Here is a 22,331-nt window from a genome sequence, read left to right as displayed (position 1 = left end):
AACCATTGCAAATTGTGTTTTTAAATTGCTTCAAAGTAACAATTACAACTGTCAATAACTTTAAATGCATTTTATTTCATGGTACATTAAATTATAATTTATATTCTTATGCATTTGTAAGATTTTGTTATACATGAACAAACATTGACATAATATTTGGCGTTACTTTTCTTTACTGGGGGCAAGTAGATTATGTCAAACTAATTTGCCCTCAGGGCAAGTTGAAGTCAAATCCTTAAGTAAACCCCTGAACTGACTACACTATTCCATGATATGGATCAACAGAATGTTTGTGTTTTTGCTTTTTCTCTCAAATGACCATGTTCTAGACATAATGCACATTATAGGCTATGATTAACATTGATTTGGACATTATCATGGTCAAACCTACATTGAAAGAAATGTCTTTTCCTGGCTACTGATTTCAATATTGGTCAAACTCCTCCGTTTTATTGCTGACAATATGCTTCAGACATTGTGATTGATTTGTGTGTTTTCAAAATTTTATTTTCTACATAGATGATTACATACATTATACACACATACAAGAAATTATTATCCCCCACCCTAGGCGGAGGGATATTGTTTTGGCGTTGTCCGTCCGTCCGTCCTTCCGTATTTCCATATATCTTGGAAGTGCTTTAGCGGATTTCATTGAAACTTGTTATGAGTATATATATGGATAAGAGAATGATGCACACCAAATGGCATTGTACACCATCTGTTAATAAAGGAGTTATGGCCCTTTGTATCTTTAAAAATTGCTTTTTTGAGTGTCAAATATAACACTTTTATGTCCAGAAGAATAATTTTATTGGCGGGGGATATCAATTCAAAGAATTTGCTTGTTATACTAAGGTACTTGATGAGTTCATAAAGATTTATATTTCAAGAATTTTATTGAAAAATGGTTATTGATTATATGGCTTTGGTTATTTCCATAGTGTGTTAGACATAATTTTTTAAGGATACATTTAAATTATTCATGATTTTAGCCTGCTTAACTACAGTTTCTATTGTTCTTCTTCACGTTTCTTTAAATAATAATACAAAGAGCCTACTTTCTATTGAAAATATTGCATTGTTTGTGAATTGGTTTGCATTCCTTATGATCAGGGAAATAAATCAACACTTGAGTGTGAGACTGATGTATCTTATAAATGTTCCAATGTCAACTACAGTAGTTACCGCTATAACCCACAGTTTGTTTTATGGCACAAATGGTGTGCATTCCTGCTTGCAGCATTGAGCTGAATAATTGATAAGGTTGCCACTGTAACCAAGTCTCTGATGCCACGAGTACCCGTGAGGTAATCATCAGTAATTACTGATAATAAGGGGACTTTAATCACAGACCACACCGGGAATTTAATATTGGGGTAAACCTCAGGTAGAAAGGGTGGGTGGGGTAAATTGACCCTCAAATTACTGCATACCTGATTAGATATAGTGGAAAGGCATCCAGTCCAGTATTGTTGTTTTCGGGTGTTTGATTCATTCATGAAGTATATCTCAGGTATGGATTGCACACAGGGGGGGGGGTCACTTGGTGCATTTTTCCATCAGCACATGGCCACATGTCTGGTATTGTTTTGAATCTGATAAAATCTGCTTTTGGTTTTTCAATAATATTTAGAATGTTCTGAAGTTCATTACTTGTACAAATATCCCTTTGGCGATTTTGTTGTTGTTGGGATTTTGTTGTTGTTGCAATAACTGCCAGAAGACCATGGAAATTCTCATAATGTGCTTTTTAATATGGTTCCCTGGTTTCCAGGTATATTTATTAGCTTGAAGAATATGTTCATGTGTTAACATGGTCTTCTGCTATTATTATACTTTTGAATATTTTCATTTCCAAGTGCATCAGCATCTACTTATCATATTTATCAAAACTTCATCGTGTCTCAATATCAGATCTGCAATGGTCAGCTTGTCACAAGTTGTGTTAACTGGTTAACTCAAGTAATTCTTATACCCCCATTACCATTGGTAATGGGGACTATATAGGAGTCACTTTGTAGGTCTTTCGGTTGGTCGGTCTGTCTGTCGGTCTGTTTCGCAATTTCATCCGATCTTCACCAAACTTGGTCACAAGTTGTATCTTGATGATGTTTAGGTGAAGTTTGAATATGGGTCATGCCGGATCAAAAACTAGGTCACGGGGTCACTTAGTGTGTTTTAACCAGAAAGTTTGTCCGGACCATAACTATGTCATTTATCATTAGTTTTTAAAATAACGTGGTACATTTGATCACCATCATGGGACGGTGTGTTGTGTGTAAAAAGTACGTCAATATCTCCAAGGTCAAGGTCACACTTGGAGTTCAAGGGTCAAATGCTTGTCTGGGCCATAACTTTATCATTTATTGTGAGATTTTAAAATCATTTGGCAAATTTGTTCACCATCATGGGACAGTGTGTTGCAAAAGAATTACGTCCTTATCTCCAAGGTCAAGGTCACACTTTGAGTTCAACGATCAAAAATGGCCATAAATAACCTTGTCGGGCCAATAACTATGTCGTTCATAATGTGAGATTTTAAAATCATTTGGCACATTTGTTCACCATCATTGGACTGTGTGTTCCGTGAAAGAATTACGTTGATATCTCCAAGGTGAAAGTCACACTTTAAGTTAAAAGGTCAAAAATGGCCATAAATGAGCTTGTCCGGGTCATAACTATAATGTTATTCATTGTGAGATTTTAAAATCATATGGCACATTTGTTCACCATCATTGGCCGGTGTGTCGCACGAAAGAATTACGTCCTTATTTCCAAGGTCAAGGTCACACTTTGAGTTCAAAGGTCATAAAATGGCCATAAATGAGCTTTTCCGGGCCATAAATATGTCATTCATTGTGAGATTTTAAAATTACTTGGTACATTTGTTCACAATCATTGGACAATGTGTCATTCGAAAGAATTACGTCAATATCTCCAAGGTCAAGGTCACACTTGGAGTTCAAAAGTGAAAAATGGCCATAAATGAGCTTGTCCAGGCCATAACTATGTCATTCATTGTGAGATTTTAAAATGACTCTGTACATTTACTTTGTTCACAGTCATTGGACGGAGTGTCATGCGAAAGAATTCAAGAGTTCAAAGTCAAAATGGCCATTAATAATAATTCTTAAAAATCACTATAAATAATTTTCTCTTGTTTTGTGAAGACAGCATGCAAAATAGTCTGTGTCAATGCGGCACGTGGGGTCTGTGACAAAGCTCTAGTTTAGACTGCTTTCCCTAAGGGGAGGGGATGGTGGTGGTGGGGGAGGGGAGGGGGCAATTATACTCACAGTGGGATATGGCTGGGGGGTGGTGGGGGGAGTGGTCATATATCTCAAATATCTTGGCAATGTAGGTGTTGCAACATCTGCTTAGCTGCACAATGACTGCTGCTAGTTAATTAATTAATGATCTGCATGCATTCAATCATTTCCCTTGCTGCCACAGCAGGATCTAATATTATTGCATTATAAGCAATTGCTTGCTGCAATCAATTGCTTCCTGCTAAAGTGTGCCACAGGCATTTGGCCATGTGTTGATTAGAGTTGCATTGATTGCTCAAAAATACTTTGCAACTCACAATGCATGTGGGTTGACACTTTTACTTGTTTGTTCAGTGTAATATAACTGGTTAGGTGTAATAAAGGTGTTGGTTGATTGAGGCAATTGGAATTTTTACCACTTAATGCCTTAATATTGCTCGATTGGTCATTGTTGGCTCGGGTACTACTTACGTGTACCCCGGGTACACTTAAGTATACTTACATGTACCCCAGGTACAGTAAATACACTTAAATGTACCCAGGAATTTTAACGCTAAATCGGTCGTTGTAGGCTTTTTTTTTTAAATTAATTATTTTAATATTTATGTCAATTTTCTGTTAAATGGCCTCTATATTATTGAAACTCATACTCAAAAAGCATTTTGATACATTGAAAAAAAGAAGTTTGTTTCGTAATTACGGTAATCAGTAGCGCCTTTTACGACATGGGATTTCGGGCGAGAATAAAACTCGTGTACAGTCTAATGTCGGGTGGGTACGTTTAAGTATTTTTACCGTACCCGGGGTACATGTAAGTATACTTACATGTACCCGGGTCACATGAAAGTAGTACCCGAGCCGACAATAACCAATCGAGCCTTAATATTACAGATTTGACATTGAACTTGATATCCCAGGGTTACAATATGTCTGTCAGTACACCTACAATATAAATGACATGTTCTCAGAACTTTTTTATTTTCCATCATTTCTTTATGTTTTCAGCAAAAGTTACCTTTTTGCCTTTTTTCTCCAGACATTATATAAAGGGAAAATATTATTCATTTTCAACAGTGCTTCATTTCAATATTCAAACAAATATGAATAATACATTATTAAAAACATGCAATTGACATTAAGGAGAGGATACAAGGAGAGGATATCAGAGTATATTATTCTGAAGTGCTTTGTGAGAGTCCAATGTACCAGGAAATAGAGTGATGGGATGTAGCGTGAGAATTTACAGCGTGAGAATTTACATCATCTTCATATTGTTTACTCATCTGATGGGATTTGTCCTTGTGAGATGACATTGTGCTGCGCTCTTTGAAAACTGGGCCTGTAATGCATGTGGTTGAAGTATCCTCCCAAATTAGTCTGCGCAGTCTGCACAGGCTAATCAGGGTCAACACTTTCCAGTTTTAATGATTTTTGTGTGTAGAGGAAGTTTCATTTAGAAGAAAATTCATTCTAGGCGGAAAGTATCGGCCCTGATTAGCCTGCGTAGACTTCACACATGTGATATAATGTATGAAGGAACGCACTTGCATATACCCTTTTCCACTCAGAGGAAAAGTAAAAAATAATTGCTATGTGCAAACAGCATAAAACCAGAACAGCCTGCGAGTAACTTACAGTCTGTTCAGGTTGTATGCTGTTTGCTGCTCATCAGTATCTTAGAGTTGGAAATGAAGCTTTTAAACTTTAACCTAGTAAAAAAGGCATTTAATCAAAATTAAATTTTTAAGGGACTACAAATGTGCCAAAATACGTATCTATGTGGTAAAGGGTTAACCCGATTTTATTTAGAGACCAGCTCCTTGTGGTGAACAGCTAAGTTTTGGGTTTCTTTACTTGCCTATACAGTCTGTGTACAGTAAAAATGATGTAATGAGGTTGCAAAACACTATGGAATTTATAACAACACCTACTTTAAGGTCAAACTTTGACAGATATATAATTTATGCACATTTTTTTATATGAAGAATCTCTTATGTCAGTCAAATAAATCATGGGCTTTCTTTAAATGGTAAAAAGTGTCAAAAACACAAAAACACAATCATTACAAAATTGACCACAGGATGCCTCTGAAGAGACAAACAGAATAAGCCTCAATGAAAATGTCATCGCTTAATGAACTTGCTAATCATTTTAAAACTCATTTACTAAGGAACTTATGTGCAAGAAAAAACTGCTAATTAATAAAAATAAAGTTGGCAAACATTGTGCTAGCAAAGCTACAGATTCACTTTAGGAGGCAGATCAATGCGGCCAATTGACAACTAAATCTTTCCTAGTGTCACTAAGTGCGAACTGAATCTGTTTTCTCGTTATGTTTTGGCTGGTGGTTCAGTTTGAAGGATTCATCGGATTAGATTCAAGCATCTATCACTAATCCTTCATTGCACTGAATGCGTATTTATCTACGTATCTACGCTGTAATTTTGTGTTTATCTACTCTGTAAGTTTGTGTTTATATAATGGCTTTTTAATTGGTAGTGATAATTTGTTTTCTGGGAAATTTTGAACCAATGTTTTCACTCCAATGTCAGACATTGATAATGTGTCAATTTTGTTGAATCCCACTAAGATTAGCTTGCAGGGTATTATTGTTATTATTATTAATTGGAGAGAAAAAAAGAACAGAGACAAGGATCGGGGGGGGGGGGGGGGGGGGGAATGCTTTTTAAGGAGAAAAATGTATTATAAATGGAAAGTTTCGTCTCTGATATTAGCCTGTGCGGACTGCACAAGCTAATCAGAGGAGAAACTTTACGCACATGCATTAAGCCCTGTTTTCCCAGAGAGAGGTTCACTTTTATAGAAATTGTTATGTAAATTTTGTGTTGTTTGACTATTTATGAACTTTATTATTTATATTTTATTAGCAAAGGTAAAATGTGTAGTATACATGACATGGTTGAAATATTTGTGCTCAAAGATGACAATGCTGACGTTTTTAACACTTGTCACAAGATTTTAAAGTTCAGAACATTTTAAAGCTACAGACCCTTAAAATTTGTTGAAAAATATAAACTTTAAAGTATATACTGGGGGACATATTGTTTTTGCCCTGTCTGTTTGTTTGTTGGTTTGCGTGAAACGTTAACATTTGCCATAACTTTTGCAATATTGAAGATAGCCACTTCATATTTGGCATGCATGTGTATAATCTCAGAGCTGCACATTTTGAGTGGTGAAAGGTCAAGGTCATCCTTCAAGGTCAAAGGTCAAATATATAGGTCAAAATCATCAAACTTTAACATTTGCCATAACTTTTGCAATATTAAAGATAGCAACTTCATATTTGGCATGCATGTGTATCTCATTGATCTGCACATTTTGAGGGGTGAAAGGTCAAGATCAAGGTCATCCTTCAAGGTCAAAGGTCAAATATACGGGGGACATAGTGTTTCACAAACAGATATTGTTTTGTATTGAAGTTTGTCATTAACTGCTTTAAATGTATACATTGGAACTAAATATAGCTCCAGTAGAAAACAAGAACAACATAAAAAAAAGTAAACCTCAACTGGACTCGAACCACTGACCCTTTGTCTGTTTATAAGCAATACTCACAGTGTCACAATAGATGACAATAACAACAGAACTCTCCAAATTATTCAATTGTTTATTGTTTGTTAACGCTTTATAATTGTTAGGTTTTTAAATCGTCAAAAGATGCATATAATGGATATTTTTGGGCATGGTTAATCTTTAGTATTACTGTTTCCTTGCAAATATCATAACTACAACAAAATTTTGCAAATCTGAAACAAAATTTTTCAATTTTGTCTATTTGCCAAAACATGAAACTGGTCCCTTTAAGCTGAAATGCAACATATGCTTATGAAACGACCTCAAAAATGCTTTATAAATACAATAGTATCATAACTTCTTCTGAGAGACAAGTTTTTACCACTTCAGCATCCGGAAAAATTGTTGGCCATGCATGAAATGTGTACCAGGTTCTGTTATGTTAAAGAGATGATCCTCCGTGTACAAATCCTATTGGTAGGATGGGAAAGCGAGGCTAAACATGCGTGAAATACATACATACCGAACTTGTGTAACGTGCTTAAGTAAGAATTCAATAGCTGAATGACAGCTTTCAGGAGCATCCATTGAGCCTAATTCGGTCATTTCTGATCACCTAGCAAGACGCGCAAACTGTTTGAAACGATCACAGTGTAATTGATATCTGAATACCTTTTAATACTCGAAAAATGAAATGATTTTCAGTCTCATAAATGCACATCAATATTCATAAGAGAGTGTCATTGCGGACCCCCCAATCAGTGGACTTTGATGGCTTTGAATGGTTCTTCGATTGCTAATGACTTTACCACCATTCTTGGGCCTTTTTCCACTGAGCTGTGACGTTTGCAACATGGAAAAACAGTTAATTCACTGCCTGTAATTATCGTGTATTTCAATGTTATGTTTCTCATGGATTGCTCTGAAGATGGATTTCTACGTATTCATAACAATTGTATGATTGAAAACTGGTTTCCTGATTATATTTAATAATATTTTTGTATTGTTTTTATGGAATCCAATGTTATTGAAGACTAATTTAACACATTTTCATCTATTTATAGTACATTATCTAACATAATTAATTTGAATAATTATAAAGTTTATGAAAACAAAATTATGCTGCATTTTAAAAATTTCTTTAAAAGTTTATTATACCAACCATGCAATCCTCCCCCCCTAAAAAGAGAAATATAGAGATAAATAAAAATAGTAATAAAGGGTAATAACTGACTTCCATGCATCTGAAAATAGCTGAAACGTAGCATTCAGCTGATAAGTCTATCATTAGTTACATGTTTACTGTTTAAGGTATAAGCACCTAGTGACCTTGATAATATGTATTGCATATGACATGTTTATGCATGATGAATCACTGGGCAACAGTTAAAACATTCTTACTCTTGTGTTATAATTTATAGACACATTCCACAAAAAGGCATATGCGACCCCTTGACATTAATTTTCAATAAATATTTTACACCCCATTGACTCTTAGGTCACACAATCTTTGTGAATGTATAAAAGATATTTGCATTAAGCTATCAATATATCAACAAATTGCCGATATATATCATGTTATAACAAAGTATGAACTGTTTTTCTACTTGATTGTGTATTCTGCTGATGTCCAATTCAGTTCAATATGTAACAATGTCTTATTTTACTTTCATGTGAAGTGAAAAATAATTAAAAATCTAACAAAGTTTAACAAATAAAAACAGTTCTTTTTTTATACTTAGAAGTAAAACAATGGAAAAGTTTCGGCAACAGTCCAGGTTTAAGTGACAAGAGAAGGTTTAATTATTATAATTTATAAGTAACACAGTTCAATGCATGATGATTGAGTACCGGTATACAATAAAATGTGTACATGATGTTCATTTTGTCCCATTGGTGCAAAAAGGTAGCATGTACCTAATGTCAATTAATTCAATGTCACATGTTACCTTTTTGCACCAATAGGGCGAAATAATGTATTTTGATGTTGTTAATTGACATTATGTGTTAATTTAAAACAACAATTTGTAATATGTTAAAGATTTAATTAACAATGCATTCAATCAAATATAACCAAATAAATCTTTTAACTTAATGGTTCAAACATTACTAAATACAAACATTAACTCTTTCCTTCTCAGAAGCAAAGTGAAAATGGCTAATGTGTAACTTGCGGACTGGTCATGTTTTATGCTGTTTGCTGTTCATCAGTACCTAAGGGTTGGAAATGAAGCCTTTAAAACTTGAATCTAGTAAGAAAGGTCTTCAATTAAATGTAACTTTCTAAGGGACTACAAACAAGTGAAAATACGTATCTAAGTGCTAAAAGGTTTAGAAGAGGACAAATTGAAGTCCCTAAGTGCTGAGCTGAGTTCAAGGTACAACAATTGCTTAGAACTTGACCTGGTGACCTAGTTTTTACCTTAATTGACCCAAATTTATAAAAGATAATAATTCTAACAATTTTTGGTCAAAATAGAGTCATAAATATCACTTCTCAAGTTGATGTATATTTTTTGTTTCTTATTCAAATGACCCAGATTCAAACTTGGCCTAGGTTAAGGCGATAATGCGATAGTATGATGGTGGTAATGCGATAGTACGATGGCGACAATGCGAGAGTACGATGGCGACAACGCGAGAGTAGTACTTTCGTACTATCGCATTGTCGCTATCGTTCTATCGCAATGTCGCCATCGTACTATCGAATTGTTGCCCTCTGGATTTTAATGTGCAACCACGATGGCCCTAACGGTATTCCGTATTTTCACCTTAAACATTACTATTTAATTCAATCAATATTGGGTACTAAGTTTGGTCAAGATCCAGTCATAGATGTGGCTGCTAAAGTATGAATGGTAACAAGGTTTTTGTAAGATTTGACCTGGTGACCTTCTTTCTGAAAGCATTTTATTAAGACAAATATGCTGACCAAGGTTCATCAAGATTCTATAAAAATGTGGCCTTATAAGTTATAAAGAGCAACTAGTAGACAAATCATGCATGACAACAGACTTTGGACATTGGGTGATTATTTATGTTAACACATTTATTTTAAATAGCTATGTTACAAAATGAACATTTCATTAGTTCTAAACAAATGCCCACCAAAACCAATGAAGCAATAAATCTTTAAATTTGAAATGTCTTTGCTCAAACCGACATACAGTATAATACACCAGGTTTTGTATATTGTTATTTAAAGATTATTGTTATTTAAACATTTCAATATACCCCAAAACCCAATAGCATAATGTGGTAAGGCTAAATAAATGTACACAAAATGTCAAGATATAAATAAACCTGCTTTAAAAATGAAGTCTTAACAGGCGGAGTTACAGTATGACGGCTATACCTCGAGGCTATGTACTGATTGGTCGATACAGATAATTTGCACCGAGTCACCTAGCCTGCTTGATGGGTTTTAGCCATGCAACATTATTGTACAGCACTCCATGTGTATCACAGCTATACAGTCTGCTGGCTCTGTGGTGGTAGATCAAAAACACTACTATGTTCAACAGTAAATAAATGAATTATTGTGTATCTAATATGAAATTTATACTGGAAGGTTGTTTAATATGGTGTTATTGATATTGAAGGATGATTATTTCTTCTTAAATTTTGATGCTTTTTAAGACATCGAGGTATCTGCCATATTTTTACTTCACAAAAATATTGTATACAAGTTAATGTTTGTGAAAATCGGATAGTGGAGTGGCAATAACATTTGTGTTTTATTCACAAGAACAATCGGAACACTGTGAGCATATTTTTGAGCATGATATGATTATATGAAGAGCGGAGGAAAGTTTAAGTTTGAATAAGTGTTTCGGTTTTTCACCCAAACAACAATTTTGTGTGTGATTTTTCGAAGTGATTTGGATACTGTCAGAAGTGTGTTGTGATTTATTCAAAAAAAAAAATTCCTTATGGAATTTGTAACAGTTTCAATTTGAACAAAAAATCTTACATATAAAACATATCTTACAGTTATACACAAATCTAAAAAAAATATTCAAATTCTTCAGACATGATTTTAATTGGACTTTAAAAAAAGACAGCCAGTAAACAAAATGATGTTTTCTGACTTTGGAGGTCGCCCAGGACCCCCAGCCCAGTGGAGTGCCTCTCACCCTCATCCCCAGGTCTATGGGCCTCCCCCACATTACCCACGCGGGGCTGACTACCCGCGGGGCCATGGTGGACCCATGGGCAGTCCCAATGGAGGATTTCCAGGAAATCCTCATCGTCGAATCGACCCGACTAGCGAAGTGTTTACTTGTCTTTTTGGAGACCTCTTTGTGAAATGGTAAGAGCTGTGACAGTTGGTCTGTTTTAACTTAAGGGTTTTTATAAAAGTGAAAGTTAAGTATGTGCATATTTTCTGAATAAGTTTTAAAAGTGAGGTATGTTTACCCATGATCGTTGCAAAATTATGGTCAAATTTCTGACTTCAGAATATAAAAGTATGTTATAATAATAAGCCTGATGTGGACAATGTTTTTACTACAGGAGAACCCACTGAATAGTCAAGGGTGACATTGTTATGAAAAATATTTGAAAAAGGCGCACATCTAACCTTAAGTTTATGCATTCAAAAGAATCAACACAAATATTTGTACATTTATTTAAAAAAATTCTCATCGCTTGTTAATCATATCGTTTAAAATTTAAATTCATACGAATAATGAGTTATCTTTGTATTATTTGGACAATTTGTAGCGTTCATGAAATATAATATAAATACAAGTATAATCATTTATCAGCTTACAGAATTCAGAAAGAGCGTTAATAAAGTGAACGCTGTCTGTTTCTTGATTAACTTAACTTTGGATCTGAGTTTGCTGAGAAATGTACTACATGTAAATTGAAGACTTTCTATTTATTAAAATTTGAAACCTTTGAAACGATGTTTTTTCATGAAATGTCTGTCACGGAAATGAGGTAGACAAATGCCCATCCCTTTATGTATAAAAAAATGAACAAATGGATATTTTTCCCAGAACATATCCATATTAATGATAAGATGAGATTAATCATTTTCTCTACTCTATCAATTTTTCTCAGAATAAAACGTCTTTAATGTAACAAACATTCTATACAAAATAATGCCGGTATGCTGTGAACATACTCAGGTACTCAAATAAAATTTGTTCTTACACAATCAAAATTCCACATTTTATGACTAAAATATAGTTTTGCGAAAAATCTTATCTTTAAAAAAAGCATTTTTATTCAGAAATTTAAAAAAATGGACTAATACATGAAAAAAGAGTTAATTGATCAATTTATGTTTTAGAATTATTTTTTGTAAGTCATGGTTCACCTGAGGACTGGAATTGTTAAGTCAGTAATTTTATTGCAAACATAAGATTAACCACATTCAAATGAAGACAAAAAAATAAGCAAACATATAAACACAATTTGTTTAAATTCCATGATTGTAAAACTCCATAAGTGTTTATTATTCTTTTTGGAGTTGAAATTTTTAACATTGTGGTTTCAAACCTTCTTGAGTTTTCAAATGAGGATGGGTGTGTTTGGTATTCGGTGAGTGATTTTTCACGTGTTTAGCTTTACTATGATTAAAAACTGTTGAAAAGAATGAATGCTTGAGTTTAAGAAGCAATATTCCCATTTTGCTAGACACATAGAGTAAATTTGAATGACTTTAAAATTACCTTTTTTGAACAGAAGTCAGAGGGATATGGTTCATTGACTTGTTTTACATGTACATTATTGATGATAAAAAAAGCATTTGAAGAGAGTAAATCTATAAAAAAAACAATAATTCTACAACAAAGATACTAATAGTACTTTATATTGGACATAATTGGCCCTTAATAAACACATCACTAATTGAATCTTCTAAATTCAATATATATATATTTCCATCAATATACACAAAACCAAGAGAATTAAGTATAGAGATATGAGTCGCTCTCTGTTATAAAGGGGTTAAATGCACGTACATAAAGTGTCATCCCAGATAAGCTTGTGTGGACTGAATCAGGGACTACTCTTTCCACCTTAACTTGATTTTTGCTAAGAAGAGACTTTCTTCAAACGAAAAATATCATTAAAGCGTAAAGTGTCGTCCCTGATTTAAACCTTGGACTGTCAGGCTAATCTGGTACGACACTTTACGCACAAACATTAAACCCCCTTTTCACAGAGCAGGCCCCTTGTTCACAAAATGATTTTGCAATCGAAAATGACATCGATTTTCATTTTTGCCTATCAACTACAATGGAAATCCATTTTCAATGACAAGCAAAATCGATTTTCGATTGCAAAAAATGCTTTGTGAACACGGGCCAGATCTCATAAATATTCCTAGACATACTTGAATGGTCATGGCGGTCAGTACAAATTACATTCACATGTTTATCTATCAGTTTAGGGGTATGATGGATGAATAATGCATATCGGGTTCACACACAGATAGATTTGACAGGTTTTATTGCTGGAAAACATGCAGGAATTCAGGTTGTTGTGCTAGGGTCAAGCTGAACCATCAAGCTTGTGTTTTAAAAATTAAATTTAAGTTTTCAGTTTTCCCATGAAGCAGTCAGCAGCATAAATATCACTGAAGCTAATGATTTCAAAACTTAAGAGAAAAGGCTACATAGACAAAGATTACATGTAAATCATAATGCCATTTTTTGTAGAGATAATGTAACAAACTTTAAGGACAATGCTTTAGGAATAAGAGAATTATTTCTAAGAATTATTCAAAGTTAATTTGCTTTAACTAACACAAGTTTCCAAAAGATGCTTGAATTAAAAAGAAATATATTATAAGAAGCTTTTATTTGAAATAAATATTCAATAAGCAGCTTTTTTCAAGAAATAATCAATTAGAAGAGTGTATATGGAATACATATTCAATGAGATTTAGCTTTTATTTGAAAGAAATATTCAATTAGAGGCTTTTATTTGAAAGAAATATTCAATTAAAAGCTTTTATTCGAAAATAATATTCAATTTGAGGCTTTTATTTGAAAAAAATATTCAATTAGAAGCTTTTATTTTAAAACAATATTCAGTTAGAAGCTTCAATTAGAAGCTGTTTTTTTAAGAAATATTTAATTAGAAGCATTTATTTGACTGAGAAAAAACAATGAAGGCGTCCTCAGAAGGCAATTGGGAAACAGGAGCAAAACAGGCCACACATCCTGTGCAGTTAAAGATTATCTTCTTCAAATTTTAATATTAAATAGGACTTTTGAACACAGAAGTTGACAAACATGTAAGTATACTTCATGTCCTGATGGTGCAACATTGTTTACAAAATGACTTAGAGTCTTCCTGTGCAAATACAATCATAAATCAATTGAGATACAGTAAGTGGCTAGATAGGAACTTTATTGCTGTTCTTCTGTATTGTTTATGGTTGTATATATCAGTATTTAAAAAAATATGTTATTTACCATGTTTATCCTTTAAGTTTGTACGTTAAAGGAAATTTATTTAAATTTTTACAACAATACCAAATGTTTTAAGCTAATTGTTTATGCTATTGCTCTAGATCTCATGCTTGGGTATACCAGTCTGTATGGCAGAAGATTTTCACTGAATGAACAAATGTATGTGGGGACTGCATCAGAGACAACACTTTACTCCTTAACTTGATTTTGGCTAAGAAGAGACTTTCTTGAAATGAAATAATCATGCAAGAAATAGCCCTCAGTAATGACACATTACAAATCTTTGAACAAAAATGGAATCGGATTAAATTCTTATATTGTTTGTCCACTTATATACATTTCACTCTAATGTTAGTTTATATTTCTAAAATATTTTTGTATATAATTTTTTTTCCATCTTATAAGATCATTGTGAATATACAACAAAACACACAAGTCCAGTATGCTTTCTTCTGACTTTATACAACTCATCATTTTTCATAACTATTCTTCTGTTGTTCTTTTTTTTCTCTTTAAAAAAATATATATTAGCATATCTTGTATAACATGTCTGAACTTAACTGCTTTGTACAACCACTATGTTGTATGATAATATACATGTATACATTGTATGTATTATATTGAATAAAAAAAAAAAGAAATATATCATGCAAGCGTAAGTGTCATCACTGATTAGCCTGTGTACACTGCACAGGCTCATCTGGGACATCACTTTACGCACATGCATTAAACTCCCCTTTTCACAAGAATATCTCATATATATTCCTAGACATACTGTTGTTGTTTATCTCATTGTCTGATGGGGGTTTGCAGTTTGCATATTCACTTCTGTAGTCATGCAATTTAATGCATGTGATCGCGATTGTTTGTTAGTCATAGCATTCATTTGAAGTGTTTATACTTGATTCACAAGTTGCGTAAAAGCTTCAGATTAACATGATACTTGTGGAGTTAAACATAGTAAAAAGCTTAAGATTGCTCAATTGGTGTTTCTCTCTCGTGATCACTTCTGATGATTCATTGTAACTGGTAGTTACATCTCTACACCATTCCCCTCTTTTATCAAAATTTTGATCTCCAACAAAAGAATGTTGTAATCTTTGATATTTAATGCATTTTCAGTCGAAACTTTCAGTTTCTCACTATAGTGGGCGACATATTGTTTTTGCCCTGCCCTGTTGGTTGGTTTGTGTGTTTGTTTGTTTGTTTGTTTGCTTCAACTTTAACATTTTGCCATAACTTTTGCAATATTGAAGATAGCAACTTCATATTTGACATGCATGTGTATCTCATGGATCTGCACATTTTGAGTGGTGAAAGGTCAAGGTCATCCTTCCAGGTCAAAGGTCAGAAGGGGACATAGGGTTTCTGACAAACACATATCTTGTTGCAGCTTGAGTCATCATGTATTGAAGTCATTAAAAGTCTTAAATTTATTGTAAATTGTCATTTCAGTTTTTTGTAACACTTTATGTCTTCCTGGGATGTAATTTACATATATGTGATTGAGGTGTCGGACAAAACATTCGAATACAATTGTGATGTTGTTTGCTTATGGTGTTTTTTTACTTTTGGTCATTTTGAAATTGGATGGTAAATGTTTTTTGTTTTTTTCAATAGGATAATACTGTTTTTGTTTTTTTCAATAGGATAATACTGTAGGCTTATCAATTATTTATCGTGTTTATATTGAACAAATCTGATGTTCAACAGTCAGTGAAAAAAAGTTATGAAACTGTGTATGAAATGTAACAATTGACAAAACATATGTACAATGTTAAATTACCTTGGGATGTCCAAAATCACCCTTTCTAGTCAAAGTAGCAGAATTACATGGAAATGCCTTTATAATGTTCAGATTCTTTAGTAAATTGGTGGAATGTAACCATGATTTTGGCAATTTCAACTTTCCTATAAAATTAGATGGAACAGTACAAAAAGAAACATCAAAAACAACATTTTAACATGTCTTGCAACCAATAAGAAAAGTATTTGTATATACAGCATTAAATCCTCTTCAATTTAGTGTTCACTAACATTTATTTCAAATTTAGTCATATTTTAACAACTGTTCTAAAGGCTATTTAGGTACTGGTAATAACATTCTCAAGTGTCTGTGCATGTCTTGACATTTTACATTAACAAGCTTTATTGAGATTTTATTTTTTAATGTTAAATTTGATATGTTACGAATTTTGCACTAAAGAAAAATATTTAAGATTATGACATTAATGTGTACAATGTATTTCCGACATTTGAATTTTACAATGTTATGAAATAATGGTTAGAGACAAGAATCCTTATATTAGGTATATTTTGAAAAACAAACTTTCAAACACCAAAAAAAAAAAATAAATAAAATAAATTGATTAACACCAAAACTTCAGTAATTAATGCAGACACAAACGAATTGGATTATGTGTCTTAAATATGAATTATAGTGGTATAAATTAGAAAATCTGTTTTGTCCCAACAAAACTTCAGTTTGGCGGTATGGGTGGCACATCGTTTTAAACAGACGTGTTCTATTCATTTTTCATTGCCCCAACACATAAACATGATTAGTAGCTCACTTCAAATTCTTTTGGTTTTCATTTGGTTCTGAAGAGCTGAATAGGTTACTACAATTATAACTTGTGACATTATCATATCAGATCTATTTTCCCTCCAGAGATCTTACCGATAATTGGCTATACAGTAAATTGCTGTTTTTTGACAAGAGAAGTATTTTGTGACAAAATTAAAATTTCAATGTAAGGTTGTGATAACATCATACATTATTGTCGTTATTGTAGCTCTGTTCTTTCTTTTCTTCATTTCACAAGATAAAGAGGGATTTGTATGGACTGGTTAAGTTTTAATTAATGCATTGATGAACATTCAGAGTGTTTTTTTCAGATGTCAAACTTAATTAAGAACAATCGTTGTGGTTAATAAATACATACTTGTTATATGTATGATTATTCTGTGAAATAAATGTGTCAGTGTTAACAGCGAAGCACACATGCACATTTTAAAGCAATGTACTCTATGGTTATTGTTAGTAACCAAAAATTGAAGTGACTTGCATTATACCAGCCATAACAACTTAGCTTTAAATAAAATTAAAATAACAAACAATCCTAGAATGCTTAAAAAAAATTATTTCGCACAAACCGTTTTTGCTTGACAGTTAACTGAATGCGTTCAAAAAGCAATACCATTAGTCACATTATAAATGTAAAGTTGTCATTTATTGAACTGTTTCTGTTAATATGATGCCAAAATGCAACAATATCCTTGAAATAGTATGACAACATGTGGGCAGTCATTATTTATCGTACAGTTTCTGTTATTGTGATTCCTAAATAGTAAAAAAGCATTTAAATTGGCCACAAAATAGCAACTTGTTTATCAATTGCTCTGGACAAAGTAACACCACACAAAATGTATTGTGGATTTTGCAAAATTATTATAACTTGGGTAGAATATATTTATTGACCAATCTTGCAGTAAAGTGTAATACATGTATACAGTATTTGTTTAATACCATACATCAACATCATAAAAAAAGTTTCCATCAAAATATAATTTTACTTCGGTTCAACTTTATTGCAGGTCTGAACTGTTAAGGCAAGATTTATACACAGTTATTAGGTTGGCACAACTGGATATTTTGTATTTTTTGACAAATAGTCACATTTTTTCCTGTACTGATTTTACCCTTGAGAATGTCCCAAGGTTTCCAGGGTAGAGCTCCAATAAGCCAAATCTTTTCAAGATGATTGGGGTTAAGGAAATCGGTTAACCCTTTGCATGCTGGGAAATTTGTCGTCTGCTAAAATGTTGTCTGCTGAATTTCTAAAATTAGCATTTTCTTCAATTTTGTTTCAAAGAATACTATCAGAATAGCAAACAGTTTGGATCCTGATGAGACGCCACGTTCTGTGGCGTCTCATCTGGATCCAAACTGTTTGCAAAGGCCTTCAAAATCCGGTTCCCGCACTGAAAGGGTTAAGGAAATCGGTTGAAACTTCACTACAACCCTACCAGATTTCCCATGGTAACATGAAAGGGGCGTGATTATTTCTGTGTACTTATTATTCCTCAAGATTAGCAGTTGACAAGGCAGTGCTGTTTGATTGGTGGAAGTGGAATTAAAACTTGGCATCGGTACAGAACTGCATCTGGTTTTGCACTAGATGGCATTAACAAATAGGCATGTTCAGCACCATTATCAGATGCAAAAATGTTTACAAATTAATGTTTCTATGCCATGCTTAGTTACTGTGAAATAATGTTGCTTTTGCCAAGAAGTTATTTGTTATTATAACAGTAGTTATGTAATATTGTAGTTTAAAAAAAGATTTTGATTTAAAACTTATGAAAAGTTTTGTTTTAAATATTGTGGGATAATATTATTTACATGTAACACTTAAGCATTTTTCTTTTACATTGGATTCATGCATCAGAGAATGAGTTCAGTGCATTTTTAATCTTAAACTAATAAGTGTGATTTATTTCACTGTAAATAATCTAATAAAACAGTCAAATGGTTTCAATCATGAAATCTAAGAAATCTTATCAAGTTTTGCACGGTTTTCAGTTTCAAAAATTAGCCTCATTTATTTTTAGTTCAGCAGTAGAAAGATGCTCTTGATATATGGATTCAAGCAAGGAGCTGTTTCTTCTTCAGATTTATTTCAGTAAGGGCTTCAATGGCTCTGAAAATCTCTTTTGAACTTTTACAGAAGAGGCTCTGGGAAATGCAGATTTTTCAGACCTTTTTATGACATGAATGATTTACAGACTCTTTTTAAGTGCTCAAATCTGTTTGACAGCTTTTTTAAAAATCTTAAAACTCTATACTGGTAGCTAGCTAACTTGGTCTTGAAACATCAGAACACATTATGTTTCCCCAGCATATGTTCTGTATTTGTGTCAAAATTTACCAGTTTAAAAAAAATGCTATTGTTTCTGATTTAAAACACTAACACTGTAAATAATATATGCTATTGTTAAATGATTGTCCATGTTTACAATACAACTGCCAGTAAGGTGTGCAGACTTCAAGCGAAACCCACCAATTTAAATCATGTATCAGATGTTAAAGATACCAGCTTTGTATCATGCTGACCATACCTGAATGCTGGATAAGCATAAGTTAAAACCAGAGGAATGCTGTTGTGTGTGCCAACTGACAGACTAACAACAATTTGGTGGTCATTAACCCTCTACCATGCATTAGATGCACTTAATGTCTAGCCAGGTAATTTATAGATTGGTTGGTTGTTGTAGGTTCAGTGGTCATTACAGTGGGTCATTTACAAAACATTCCATGCTTCTTGACCACAGTGGAAAACATTAAGCCCAAGTATAATGACCTTACCTTGGGGGCAATTTTATGTAATGTTGACCCAGTGGTGCAATATAGTGCAATATCACCTCTGACAGACTAGGTACAATATGGTGCACTTAGTACAATTTTTATTCGATATACCTGGTTGGCAAAGAGTAAGGGCCATATTGTAATATCTATGATCATTTTTCTGTGGATTTGGGAACGATTTTAATCAGTTTAATTTTTAAAAGTAAAGCCCTTTGGCAGTACAATTTTTAGGTTTTTGTCAATTTAAATATGCACAGAAGGTTTTTATTTATCGTGAAATAATGTGAGGTGATGTGTCAGAATTTGCTGAAATACATCAGTTTTATTTTATTTCTACTCCAGTTTTCCCTGCCGTGATTCTGATGATTGATTTATGTAGATGAGTGATTGTTTGCCCAAAATGTTTATTATTAAAGTCGGAAGTATGAAAAATAAGCCAATTAAATTGCTAATTTTCTTCATGTTTCTTGGAAAACTTGAAAAAAGAAAATTGAGTATATAAAAAAAGCGCAATCACATCAAATAAATATTATGATTAATGTCATTTTATTTTTGGGTTTAACTTGTAATATTGTATAATTATTGCGGTTTAATTAATTTGATGTAATTATCATGGTTTATAACATATTGGTTGTGTGTATAGTTAACAGATTTTGAGGGAACAGCTGTGATAACAACTTTGGATGGTATCAGAGATAATGTTTGGAATTAATTATGAATATCTATCAGCCTCAGTTATCGATTTACGGGATTAATCTTGTTTCCAATTGATTGATCATTATGATTAATCAATTGGGAAATGAGAATTGCAGTTATCGAGCCAAACAATTGTTATTCAATTGCGAAGGGTGGGAAACAAAACAAGTAATTTTACATGATCAATCATGCATAAATGTTTCAGGCTTCCATAATGAAGAAATCCATTGATTTTTACTTTTTTCTGCATTTATTTTTGCATCTTTTCTTATTAATACATTTTAGGAATGCGGGGTATACATTTTACACAATAATTAAGATACTGCCTACCATGAGAAAAAAGTGCATTTATGCAGACTTAAAAATGATAAAAATTACTTTGCTGTTATGAACCATGAAATACTAGGTCCTCTGAAGAAGTTCTGTGCGATGATGAAGTATAAAAGTGGCGCGTGTGTGTCTGTGAGGGATATTTCATTTTTCCATTCGCTTGTTAATGCTTATGGTAAAAATAAGTCTGCTAATTGATCTCTGTGAAATAACGTACAACTGTACAAACAACAAACTTGTTTAGAGCCCAGAGTTGTAAATTAAAAAAGTCAAATGTGACAATAACATGATGCTTATGTATTGTTTAGTTTTACAATTGTTGTTGATATACTCTACAGGGTTTTTATGTAGGATGAGGTGTATTTAGACATTTTTCCTGGAAATGTGAGGCTTCTGATGATTTGGAATCATTTACTTTTGCAAACTGTGACCTGTGACAATTAAGTTCATCTTTTGCCGCAATTTTATGTAGTGTTGTAAATAGATAAACAACGAAGTATTTCATTTAAACCTTAAATCATTTTGTGTGTAGTAATTTTTTACAGTAATGTATCAACCAAGGGAATATTATTCTGATAAATCAAGAATAACTAAACCCATGTGACTAATAAGTATTGCCGTTTACACATGCAAGTGATATCAACAACTACATCGCTGATCTAAGATTTGTAACATTATAGTCTCCAATAGATATTAATCCTATGTTAAATTTGGGGACTTTGATTACATTTCAACTTGATTAATACCGGAGATTTCGTAATAATGTAATAGCGATTGAAAGAATTGTTTGGAGTATATAATTACTTTAATGAAGTGGCACATATGCTTGTATTGAAAACATGCCAGTTTAAGGTTACATTGAAACAGGTTCAGTCAGTACAAGTTTTTTCTATAGCAAGGTGTAAATAAAGGTAATTGTTGTTAAGTAACAAGGTTTCCTTTGTTGCAAATTTTAAGTAATGTCAAGTTATGGTCTCTTTTCAATATTTGGTAGCTAAGAATGTGTGTCACTTGTAATGAATGGTATAAGATGTTCAATTTCCTTTCCAATTTACTTTTGTGATTATGTTATTATGTATACACATTTCAATAGATTTTTTAAGTTTATTAAATACATTTGTACATTTGTCTTTATATTTCAATTTACATCATAATAAAATGTTTTGCTTTTAGCATGGTGCATAATGTTTTCAACACGTGTTTTGCTTTCAATTGAAAATTTCTTGTAGTGTTTGCTTAATGTCGATAAAGTCAGGATTTATGTTTTGTTTACTCAGAGCTTCTGACAAGGAAATATTTATTGTTCAAGTTGTTTTTCTCCATGTTTGTCTTTTCTTTGTCACTGAGCCAGTAAATGTATCTTCAGTGTTCAATAAAATGTCTGATATTAGTTATTTGTGCGGGAGTGTCGAGCAAAGCATGTATTCAGGTCAATGTCTATCGTTTGTCGCTCATACCAGAGGTGAATCAATCTTGAGTTCACTCGGTGCAAACTTTATACGAGGTCATTCAATCGTTTCTCGCCAGTATGGTTCAGGCATTTCATTTTGAATATTTAAAGCTGTAATTCAGAATCGCTGATCTGTGAAATTTTCAAGTATTAGTTTGTTAACTCTCAAAGCCTGAATAACAGGATGTGCTGTGATGACAACTTGAAAAATACCTTAATACTTATGGGTTTGCCTTTTTTGCAAT

The 22,331-nt window shown here is 32.8% G+C and overlaps 1 protein-coding gene across 11 annotated transcripts in view; it reads left to right on the top strand.

The window, feature by feature from the left end:
* Window positions 1-22,331, top strand: part of LOC127871092 (nuclear hormone receptor HR96-like) — a 243,932-nt gene that overhangs the window by 200,253 nt on the left and 21,348 nt on the right. Inside the window, exon 1 of one of the 11 annotated variants that reach the window (XM_052413760.1) lies at window positions 10,249-11,121. The exons of 9 other annotated variants lie outside the window; for them this stretch is intronic. In XM_052413760.1, coding sequence (XP_052269720.1) covers window positions 10,886-11,121 — 236 coding nt within the window. In that variant the 5' untranslated portion in view covers window positions 10,249-10,885. Of the gene's footprint in view, window positions 1-10,248; window positions 11,122-22,331 lie in introns of those variants that run through there. One more of the 11 variants, XM_052413759.1, reaches the window with a different exon arrangement.

The sequence above is a fragment of the Dreissena polymorpha genome, chromosome 3, assembly GCF_020536995.1.
Source record: "Dreissena polymorpha isolate Duluth1 chromosome 3, UMN_Dpol_1.0, whole genome shotgun sequence".
Lineage (NCBI taxonomy): Eukaryota > Metazoa > Mollusca > Bivalvia > Myida > Dreissenidae > Dreissena > Dreissena polymorpha.
This window is presented reverse-complemented; position numbering and strand designations above follow the sequence as displayed.